This window comes from Tachysurus fulvidraco, chromosome 7 (genome assembly GCF_022655615.1).
Source record: "Tachysurus fulvidraco isolate hzauxx_2018 chromosome 7, HZAU_PFXX_2.0, whole genome shotgun sequence".
In the NCBI taxonomy this organism is placed as follows: Eukaryota; Metazoa; Chordata; class Actinopteri; order Siluriformes; family Bagridae; genus Tachysurus; species Tachysurus fulvidraco.
Window position 1 is genome coordinate 21,862,055 of NC_062524.1, and position 12,408 is coordinate 21,874,462.

General features: G+C 33.8%; 2 protein-coding genes across 2 annotated transcripts in view; both read left to right on the plus strand.

Annotated features, from left to right (window-relative positions):
• LOC125145202 (fucolectin-like) overlaps positions 1-1,061 on the plus strand; it is a 4,050-nt gene extending 2,989 nt beyond the window's left edge. Inside the window, exon 8 of the mRNA XM_047816351.1 lies at positions 682-1,061. The gene's annotated coding sequence lies outside the window, so the exon portion shown is untranslated. The remainder of the gene's footprint in view (positions 1-681) is intronic.
• A 5,718-nt stretch (positions 1,062-6,779) lies between these two features.
• LOC125145252 (fucolectin-like) lies at positions 6,780-10,453 on the plus strand. Its single transcript, XM_047816669.1, has 5 exons — positions 6,780-6,795; positions 7,751-8,030; positions 9,877-10,016; positions 10,116-10,207; positions 10,375-10,453. Exons 1-5 carry the CDS (start codon positions 6,780-6,782, stop codon positions 10,444-10,446), a joined length of 600 nt encoding a protein of 199 aa, XP_047672625.1. The 3' UTR covers positions 10,447-10,453.
• The last annotated feature ends 1,955 nt before the right edge of the window (positions 10,454-12,408 follow it).

The window sequence follows — 12,408 nt, forward strand, 5'->3', positions numbered from 1 at the left end:
GTCTGTGGAAAAATATTACATTTACCAATAATGTTCTAAAATCATCTAATAGCAATACTTTCATCAGAGTAGAATGAGTGTGAAACAGTTGCTGACATTGCTGACCGGTGTGAAGGGGACTAATGTGAAGTGAAGTTACAGTATAACTTTTACAACACAGTTATGGTGATTTATCATATTCCAGTTATTGCATTTCTCGAACGGACAGTTTTTTTTAAAGTATTTACATTTAATAATGTGGAACATCCACAGTACAGCATAGTTCACCAGAAAGTCTTACCCTTGTTGCTGATTTTTTAGTTATTAGATAGAACTACTTTATGTGGATGGTTTGCCATATAATTTCTGTTATTTATTTGTTATTATAAAAATTATTTAATTATTTACTTATTATATAAGTATTTAATTATAAAATTTATTTATAACTTATAATATTAAATTATTATTAAATAATTATTATTAATAATATTAAATTAAATTATTTATAACTTATAATATTTATAACTTATAATAAGCCTATTAAGTGATATACTGATATGTTTTGTAGTAAATACTCTGAAATCTTGATTGTTCTTTGAATTTTGCAGAACATCAATTTGACTTATTTATTTATTTACTCATTGGCTTATTTACTTTATCTGAGTCATATGACATAGTTGACTTTTTCATTCTGAATTACAGACAGAAAATCATCTTAAATAGAAGTAGAAGAAGAAGACGCAGCTACGGTCTATGGACTACTATGTTCTATGTACAGTGTGTCATTTATTTATAGGTTTAAATGTAAGTTTAGTCAGTTAGATATTATATAATATGTTTATGCTAGTTAGATTTTTGTCACTAATTATAATTGAGAAGATTTCTTGAAAAGTGAGAATTTCTGTGGAACAGAATAGAAAAGAAAGCATTCACTTTGTATGAGCTACTTATTCATCTGTCCCCTTTACAGTTTTTATTGCAGCAGTAAATAGAGAACATTTTAGACATATGCAAAATCAATGTATTGTGAAATGCTAAATAGTCCTAAAGTTCCTTTATAATTATGAAAATTATTGCTATTAAAAAAGACTCATTGATCTCTGATTGTCATATCATAAATCCAGCAAATGTCTCTTTTCACAAATATTAGGTCTTACTGAGTCTAAAATGAAACCCTGTCAATAATCAATCTTTTAGTTTCAAGATTGTATGGTTTATTTAGCACCACAGTGGCCAGTCCGTCTGCTGTTGCTGCTGTCAGGGGAAGTCCACTTCAAAGCCAAGCAGCTTAAAATGGGCTGTTTTGCAACAGGTTGGTTACATGCTTGAAATACACCATCACTTCTCCCACTTGCTGATGCTCAGTGAGCTCAGCCATCTGTTACATCTGTTGAAGGTAACTGCTATCAGAGGAGTTTAGCACCAAGGACATAGGTGACCAAATGTGGAAGTTCATCATCTGTTTGCAGCAGGGGACGATGGAATGGGTGGAGTGCCATTGTCTTGGATCACTAGATGAGGTGGTTCAATTAACTAGGGCTAGTGAAAAATCTAAAAATCCCATATCACAGAAATTGCCAGGTTGCCAAATTCATGTACTTTTGGTGCATTGAGAGGTCTGGAATAAAGTGTGCCATTTGTGAAAAATAAAAGTTGAAGTTTTGACAGACAGCCAGAAGAGGGCACCAAAGCCCACAGCAAAAAGCCTTTTGACGTGATCCTGAAGAGCCTCACATGTGAAATAAAAGGCAAACTAGCTCAGCTTACACATTTCTGTTGTATGGTGGCCAGAAAGTAACCTGAAATCCAGTGGAGAACAGAATGAGTTTGCTCATAGATCAACATCCTCCCGTAGATGTGCTTCATAAGAGTTGAGAAGAAATGCTGAACAAAACGAGACAAAACCACACTGTTGTTGCTGTTAAGCTTAAATCTTAAAAAAACTTTTACATGATCACTGTTCGAAAAAAGTGACATCATACTGTATAACTGGGTTGTTGTTACCAAAGACCTGAGAACATTATGCCTCATATTTTGCCAGCACATCACTTTTGTCTTGAGCTTAAACTTGGACTTGAGATTCTGTGACCAGCTTAATATTTTTATTTTTTTATTTTTTTTATTCAGTTTCTTTAAGTGGAAGTGGTATAAACTGAAAAGTGATTGTGTCTAAGAAATAGGGACGATATAAATAAAAGGAAGCACAAACAACAACATTCTACACATGTACACAGGGTTCTGTAGTTATATTTTACATTTATTTTGCATTAATCTAAGCACTTGGAGCATGATTCTATGTACTGCATTGCTGCCACATGAATGAGCTTAGCTCTCATTCCAGTACATCCTGAAAAAGCAAATAACTTTTAGATCCTGGAAAGCTTTGACTTAACGTAAAATACCACTTTCTTAAAAAAATTCTGGTTGAATGCCGAAAACCCTGAAATTGGATTCAAGACTTGAATATTACACAGTGTTTCTAAATGAACAATAATTGAATTACTATTTAATTACAGATTATTTAACAGTAAAAATATTATTATTGACAACAACAACAACAACAACAACAACAATAATAATAACAATAATAATAATAAATCAAACATTATCTTTGAATAAAATTAAATATTAACTACACTTTGAACATTTTCTTTCCCAGTGTTAGCCTGATTCTGTCTGATCTCAGCAACCCTATCATGAGGGAAAAAGTTCTTTAAAGGTGTGTGTTTGTGTGGGGAAAAGTTCTTTAAAGGTGGAAATATATATATACGTTTTACAACTATATAATACTATATATTAAACTATTTATATTATACTCACTTGTCAGTTTATTATGTACAGATTCCTTGTAGATACACTTATTGGCCATCAATGACCTCTGCTTGTAGTCCTTCTATTATTGTGCACTATACACCGTAAATGAATTACTGAATAGCAAATGACGTTTTTTTTAATAGATTAAATCTGCCATTTTCCAGTCATCCATATTTAATGTTCATTGGACAAAAAAACACAACTGTAAACTGAAACTTAGTAAGGGTGAGAAAAAAAGAGTATTTCTATTATTTCTTCTCCTTCTCATACTCACACTGCTACTACTCGTACTACTTTTACTACTACAAGTACTACAAATAATAATAATAATTTTTTTGCGCCACCCTGTTCATATGGATAAACTTTGCAAACAATCTCAGATTTTTGTCCTGTACATGTATTTTTAAGTTAGTGTAAATCGATTTAACCACTCATGAGTTACAGCTTTTTAAATTAATTAAGGTTCTTAATTGATTACTTGATCACTTACTACAATTACTAATGATCATGTTTTATTTATTGCTCAGGGGATTCCATTGCACAAACATTTCACATTGTTAGTATGAGTTAGTTAGTCTTATTTATATATATATTTTTAATTACATTTATGTAGACATATACAATGTATTACCTGGGTTAACAGAACGAATCTGTTAAGAGAATAAACAAGAAACAAACCAATCAACACAGCAACAAAACTCCCACTCACAACCCTCCCCAGAGGCCACAAGAAAAAAAAGGGTCTCCTCAAGAGCAGTCCTCTAATAAGGCTCTAAAGAGAATGTCCAAGATGTTACTGTTGGATTCTCAATTAAACCATTGGTCTCCAAATTTTAGAAAAAATTGTGTGATGGGGAGGTATGTTTCCATTTGAGGAGAATGGCACACCTAGCCAACAACATGATGAAGGCAATGACACTGTGCATTGTGGAAATAGGGAAACAACTTTTGAATTAAGTTTCTCACTTGAAGGAATGAAACAGATGGCTATTATGAAGATTAAATTGAAACTGATAAAGAAGAGAAGGAGGAAAATATTTATTTTTCATACAAGTCGTTCAGAGCAATAAGTGATTGTTTGAAACTGACATTTTTTTTTGTGCAAACCAAATTGGAGATAGATCTTTATAGTGTTAATAATTACTGGATTGTTCAAAATTTTGTGTGCCTCAAGGGGGAAGCTGGGGACACATTACAATGTAAGGAACCGGTAGAAGATATCTCTGTGTAACCAGGGCAGGCTAAAGGCACAGCATCTGAGGCCAACCCAGTAAAGTAATTTGGTAATGTTACAGGCCCAGAAGTAAATTTAAAAGTTTGGTAGTGCTAAACCCCTTTCAGATTTGGAAAGCTGTAGAACTGATTTTCTTATAAGACCTAGCTTGTCACTCCAAAGAAACCTAATTAATTGTTGGTCTAGATTAGTAATATAGCATTTATTCATGCAGACTGGGACATGTTGAAAAAGATACAAGAATTTCTGCAGAATAACCATCTTAATAAGATTCACATGGCACATTAAAGATAGGGAGTGGGAGCTCTATTGTATCTGGCAAAATCTAACTTACATGTGTACAATTCTTAATGTGGACCTGGGGATTTCCTATTCAGTATTGAATTAATTTCTGGATTTCTATTCGCAGTTGACCACCGTACTGTTTATCCACCTTATGCTTGTTGAGCACTGTTTCACTTGTTTTTTTCTAGTACAGCTCCCAAGGGGAGTGTCTTGTATCTATCAAAATGGACGTTGCAAGATTTAGCTGCTGTCTTTCCTTCAGATTGCACCTTCTACTCCATTTCTGCATCTGTAAACTCTAACTCTTAAATCTAGCTCTTCTATCCACTAACTTCCGAGACTAACACTCCCTATTGTCCCCACTTTCCATATTTTCCTAATGTGTTTGTTCACTTCTATCCAGCTGTATGTGTGTGTACAGATGCCCCAGCTGTCCTGTGCCTTGCTTAGTTACCTATTATACCTTATCTTTGTTTTTCTTTTAAACTCACCTCTGCCACCTTATCAGCTTACATTATAAGCTACCTAAGTAGCCACATTGCAACTCATATTTCTGCCTCTAGGTCTTCCAGCAGAAGTCCCACAACCATTATATCCTAAGTTAGGATCCATAAAGTCTTATTTCATGTACACTCTCTATTTACATCATACATCCTAAACGTATTATATATGAATTTCTTTACAGCAAAAAAACAATTTATTATGTTCTGGATCTAAGGGCAACACTGAAGGTGTAGAGTTGCCTAACGCAGAAGAATTTGTATCAGGCTCAAGCATGACAGACTCAGCTATGGAAATTTTGTCAAGGAGTTAAAGTGTTTATATTCTTACCCAAATTGAGCTTCAAATTGTTTTGTTAAGTGCGAACACCTTTCAAGGTCACATACCGATTCAGGGATTTACGACCTCAATTTTTTAAACCATGTAGAAAGACGTTGGTGTGGCTTTGGCTAGGGTCATTCCAGAGTGGGAGGAGATGGGGCAAGAGATAAATATAAACACTGTGGTGGTATGCAGCTGCCCAATAATTTGTCCAAGCAAAAAAACAATGTGGTCTACTTTGATGTGTATACAATGTCCCTTTTAGGAACTGCATGAAGCATAAAGGTGCTCACTTTTATTTTAGCACTAGATTTGACATAAAGACATATTGGCCAATCCAATAGTTAGTTGTAGAGAAAAAATTATATCGTTTTGGAAAGTTATTTGAATAATTTAAGAAGAATACAGACCTTTGGTATTTGACCTTTGACACTTTCCATTACAGGAGTCCACAACAGGCTCTGCTTGTTTGTAAGTTTAGGCAGATCATAAAGCATTGTTTAATGAGGAGGTGACATAATTCATTGTTTCCATGTCCACAGATTGTTAGCAAATGCTGCATCTTTAAAGAAAATTCAAGCTATATAGAAGAGGTAGATTTAAAAGCTTGAGCTTGAACTTGGCCTTGGCCTTGGCATGCTGTGACCAGTTTAATTTTTTGTTTGTTTGATTGTTTTCTTTTATTGAGTTTTATAATGTGAACATTGTATGTTTGTTCTAACTAGAAAAAGTGCTTGTTCTAAAGAAAACAGGACAATGTAAATAAAAAAGCACAAATGACACTTGTTGCCACACCTAGAGCTCTGTAATCATATTTTGCATAAATTTTGCATTAGTCTAGCACTTGGAGTGCAAGACCTTAGGAGCGCTGAATATACATTAACTAATCACTTTATTAACAACACCAACCAAATGCTACTAATGGATAGGACCATTTCCTTTGAGAACTTTCCTTTGAGATTCTGTGTTCATGTAGACATGATTACAATATTAATAAACAAATATTTTCCACCTTATTATACCACTTGCAGCAACAGGTTGTGATTCATGCTTCTAATGTAAATCTCGATCATCTATGAGATACAACATAAACCATGATTCATCAGACAACGTTTGTACAGTTTCACTGAGACCATGCCCACTGTAGCCTCAGATTCCTGTTCATGGCTGACAAACAGGAGTGGAACCTAATTTGGTTGTAGCTTGTCCACATTCATATTGACATGTTGTATGTTGCAAAATGCATTTCCACTCACCACATGTATAATGAATTATTGTTACTGTTGTCTTCTGTCATCTCATCAGCATGGTGAGATTAATGAATATTTTTCATTATGCAGATGTTTAATGTACATACTAACTAAATATTTGTACCTACACGATTTTATGTACTGCACTGCTGCCACATGAATGAGCTTACAGTAGCTCTTATTCCAGTAGATCCTGCAGAAACAAATAACTTTTAGAACTTTCACTTACCCAATGCAGATATCATGCAAAATACTATTTTCCTAAAAAAAAGAAGGCAAAACCTTTGAACTGGACTTGAAACTGGAACTAGAAAAAAATAGATAGAGCGAGAGATTAATGTGTTGTCCTGATATTGTGTCATTTTGCTTGAAATGATGAAACAGCAATAAACCAGATGACCAAAAAGAATGGTTGGTAATTCATCATATATATTTCAGTGACCTTTTGTATTTTTGCATTTGCTTTAGTGTAACACATTTCTGATGCTGCACAAAACCAATACTTGTATAATGTATTTCTTCATATATAAAACATAAATGGAACCTTTTTGCCAAATGTGTTTTAAAACTTTGTTATAGACTGTTGTTTGTGTTCAAGCCAATTTCCATTCCTTAATCAGATGTTCAAATGTTCATTTGCCTTTTAAATAGACTACATAATCGAAACCACTTTTTACAAAACTCCAGTAGACACATTCTAAAATCGACAAAGAGATAACTATCTGTCAGGTGTCAAGCAAGGTAAGAAATCTCTCTTCACTGTCACTTTAGTTGGCTGAATACATTATATATTTTTGTATTTCATATAACTGAATATGATTCTTAACTGATGAATGCTGTATTGCTTTCTCAATTGACTGTTCTATTTCTTTCTTTCAAATTCTTTCAATTTGAACAGAAAATGAAAAACTCACAGAGACCCATGCTTCTTTTTTTAGGTAAAAAATGATTTCAATTAGCAAAAATATTTAGAATAGATTTAAAACAAATATTTTGTTAGAAATAAATTATTGATCAATAAGATGTAAATAATTAAATAATTTAAATGATATATTTTTTATTTTATTATATTTTTTAAATACTTATTAGATGTCGATACAAAATCTAATGTATAATATTAAAATATATACTTTTTCACAGGGATATTTATTTTCTCAATACAGTGGATACTGGCAAATCACCAAGGTAAAAATACCTGATATATATTTAATATTCAGAATTCTTCATTTGATCCCTACCTCTAAAGCTAAATCTGTGATATTGGCCATAATTTCATCTTCTAAAATTCTTTTACTGAAAATGACATTTAAGTATGGATTTTATCTAAAATTGTGTGTATGTGTGTGTCTGCTCTTTTTCCCTCCAGCCAATCTAGCCTTAGGAGGAATAGCAACTCAATCCTCTACATACGCTAGCAATAATGCTTATTATGCTATAGATAATAACAAAGAAACTAATGCAAATATCCACCCATGTACACACACAACTTTTGAACCTAACCCATGGTGGAAGGTGGATTTGTTGGTGGTGTATAAAATTAGCAATGTAATCATCACTAACAGAGGTGACTGCTGTCCAGAACGGATAAATGGTGCTGAGATCCACATTGGCAGCTCACTAATCAACAACAGCAACAATAACCCCAGGTGAAAATTTTTATTTTTATTTTATATAAAAATATCAGCAATAAAAAATAAGATTACTTATAGATATTATTATTACTTATATTTATTAATGCTTGTTATAAAATTGCTGACTATAAGTCATTGTAATTTTTAACAGTTTTATCATTTTACAATTTACAGAGAAATTAAATGTGACATAAGACATAATTTAATGTGGAATTATGTAGTTTTCACATGAATATAAAGCATATGTTAAGGTACCTTAAATGATATTTTACTAAATATATTAAATAAAATCAATTAGTGTTAAAGACTCTGTAAATCTGAAATATAAATCATCATGGAATGAATTTTATTCTCAAATCTGAAGGTTAAGGTGTTTAATTTTCTACAACAGCAGCTCTGACAGTAGTTTGGGCTTATATGAATGTAATAATTATGTTGGCTTTGTAGAAGCCAACATTCTGATTTACGTTATAAGCTTATTATTATTATTATTATTATTATTAGACAAAAATTTATTTTAAAAAATGCGGCCTAGGGCTTTCGAGCCACATGCACCAAATTCGGATATGTCATAGAAGTCTGAAGTTTGTTGCTCCTATTTTTCTAACCGATCGGAATTCCGGCATTCCCGGTACGGAAGCTCAAAGTGGCCTTTTTCCCATAGACTTCCATTATAAACTTTTGAGGTTTATAACTCGGCAGGTTTTCGAGCGATTTACACCGAACTCGGACAGGTTCTTCAGGACCTTACTCCAGACCAAATTTTTATTCCGGAGTTCCGACAGAATTTTCGGTTTTCCCGTAGTTGACGATCGAACATCCCATAGACTTGAATAGGGAATTCCGAAAAGTCCTCTAAGCTCTCACACACAATACATCCAACATTAAGCATTACATGTACTGTTCTATGCAGTATAATAAGTAGAATCCCATAATGACTGCAGTATTGACGTGAAATGTCCAAACCCTCAGTAGCCACTTTTTGCCAAAAGTATTGGCACCCCACCAGGTATTCTGGTGACGTCACTCGACACCACGTGACGTCATATGTAGCCCCGCCCCCAAAACAAGCGAAATTAAAAATTTGCACAACATGGACATGTGGCATATCAAAACACTCAGCACAATGAGGAAAACTGCCCCACGGGTATTCTGGCCACGTCACGTGACGTCACATGAAAATTAAAAATTTGCACAACATGGACATGTGACATATCAAAACACTCAGCACAATGAGGGGAAATACCTCACAGGTATTCGGATCACGTCACATGCTCATGTCTACTCACCTCCAAAGGTATTGGCACCCTAGCGGTCCAGTAGCTTTCAGAATCTTTCTGTCCACTCGCCTCCAAAATTCACCGGCCTTTGCGAATTCTTGCACTGTCAAAGCCAACATCAAAGTTTGTCACGACGAACTTTACAAATCTAGTTCTAATATGTTTTCATTCCTATAATTAAAACTTGTACTTATTCATGAAACACTTCAACTAGCACTTCCTTCCCTGTTTGTTGCATATATGTTTATATAATAAACAAACAAACAAACAAACAAACAAATAAATAAAACTGGATTAAAACGATATTTTAGACTCGTGGTATCTTAAGTATGTAACCTTGTGACCCATAGTTAATGTATCCAGTGATAGAGACTTAAGCAATTTTAGTACGTCGCTCTGGATAGGGGCGTCTGCCCAATGCTGTGAATGTAAATGTAACTTTGGATGATCTCTCTCTCTTTCTTTCTCTCTCTCTCTCTCTCTCTCTCTCTCTCTCTCTCTCTCTCTCTCTCTCTCTCTCTCTCTCTCTCTCTCTCTCTCTCTCTCTCTCTCTCTCTCTCTCTCTCTCTCTCTCTCTGTAGTTGTGCTGTTATAGCTAGTATTCCTGCTGGTGCTTCTGTAACATACACCTGCAATATGCAGGGTCGTTATGTGAACATCTTCATTCCCATTGCTGGCCAGGTTCTCGCAATCTGTGAAGTGGAAGTTTATGGGGTTGCAGGTTAACTTCCATATTCAATCTATGATTTCATATAAATGTAAAGTCAATGTAAACTTCACAACAGATGCTAAATATTAGATTTATTGACTTTTTTTATAGTCCCTGTTTCTAAGAAGGCATTTTTGAAATTGAAGTTTAACAGCAATGAAGATCTCAGCAACCCTACAGTAAGGGACACAATTCTTCAAAAGGTGAGTGTTTGTGAGAATGTAGACTCATTTTATTTGGTACACATTCTTTGTAGCGACACTCATTAGCCATTACTGACTGTAGTCCCTTTGCTTATAGTCCCTCTATGATTGTGCACTATTCACTGTAAATGAATTATTGCAAAGCACGTGACAGTCCTTTTTTATAGATCAAATCTGCCAATGTGCCGGTAGTTAATGTTCGTTGGACAAAGGAACCACAACTTGAAACTAAAACTTAGAAAAAGGTAAGAAATCTTAAAAGATTTTTTCTATTATTCGTACTTACACTCCTCCTCCTCCTCCTCCTCCTACTACTACTATTAATAATAATAATAATAATAATAATAATAATAATAATAATAATAGGGGGGGGCACAGTGGCTTAGTGATTAGCATGTTTGCCTCACACCTCCAGGGTTGGGGGTTTGATTCCCGCCTCCGTCTTGAGTGTGTGGAGTTTGCATGTTCTCCCCGTGCCTCAGGAGTTTCCTCCGGTTACTTCGGTTTCCTCCCCCGGTCCAAAGACATGCATGGTAGGTTGATTGGCATCTCTGGAAAATTTTCCGTTGTGTGTGATTGCGTGAGTGAATGAGAGAGTGTGTGTGTGTGTGTGTGTGTGTGTGTGTGCCCTGGGATGGGTTGGCACTCCGTCCAGTGTGTATCCTGCCTCGAGGCCCGATGACGCCTGAGATAGGCACAGGCTCCCCGTGACCCGAGAATAGTTTGGATAAGCGGTAAAAAATGAATGAATAATAAATGTACATGCCTTACAAGTTAAGTGTGAATTTTGTACGTAAATTAGGCACCACCGTGACACGTGACATGTTTGTCACTAAATTTGTGATTCTAGGTCCAAAATTCAAGGACTATTTCAGAGAAGTAGGGTTTCCGTATTATCCAAATTAGCAACAAATATAATTGGGCAGAGCTAAATAGTTATTGTGGCTTTATGGTTTAAAAAGAAATCAAGACATCTGTGGAACATATTAAGTTTACCAATAATGTTCTAAAACAATGTTTTAATATTTTAAAAACATCTGCTAGCAATACTAGTTTGCATCAAACTAGTTTTCAGTGTGAAACAGTTACTGGTGTGAAAGGGACTATTGCAAAGTGAAGTTATAACTGTTACCACAAAGTTATTTTGATTGATTATTTTCCAATTATTGCATTTCTCAAACTGATTACCTCTCATGCCACAACAATTTAAGAACAATAACAATTTTAAATTTTGCACTGAATGACATTTTCAAGTGTTTACATTTAATAATGTACAACATCCACAATACACGATAGTTCACTAGAAAGTCTCACCCTTGTTGCTGATTCACTATATATTTTTTTTCTCTCAAAAATAACAGCACAAATGTGCTCATTAGGCTTATGTGTTAGATATTAGTTATTTTATTAATGTATCTGAAGGGTTTGCCATATACAGTAAATGCATGTTCTTGATCATTATAAAAAGTATAACTTAAACTGAGCCTATAAAGATGTACTGCAGCCTTCTGAGCTCAGGTTCAAGAATACATTACTGCGGTATGTTTTGTAGCATATACTCTAAAATCTTGATATTCTGACTGTTATTTATTTATTCATTGGTTTAATTACTTTATCTAAATGATATGACTGAGTTGACATTTTTCATTCTGAATTACAGACAGAAAAGCACCTAAAATACAAAGAAGAAGAAGAAGAAGAAGAAGAAGAAGAAGAAGAAGAAGAAGAAGAAGAAGAAGAAGAAGAAGAAGAAACAGCAGCAGTCAAAGAACAATTACTACAGTCCATGGACACAGTCTATATGTATGTGATTTATTTTTAGCTTTAAATTTAACTTAAAAGTTGTATATTATATGATACAATTATGGTAGTTAGATTTTTCTCACTAATTATAATTGAGAAAATTTCTGGAAAAGAATAGAATAGTATAACAGAATAGAAAAGAAAGCATTCACGTTGTAACATCTGCTTATTCATCTGTCCCCTTGACAGTTTTAATTGCAACAGTACAGAACATACAGGTTTTACATAATAAGATAAAACAACTTATCGCTAAATTAAATGCTAAATAATTCTAAAGTTTCTTTATAATGATGATAATTATCACTATATTCTTTTTAATTATAAGCTTCTAATCTTGCCATAACACATAACGCAATATTAAATGTGTATATTTTACATCCTATTTTACATCCTTATAT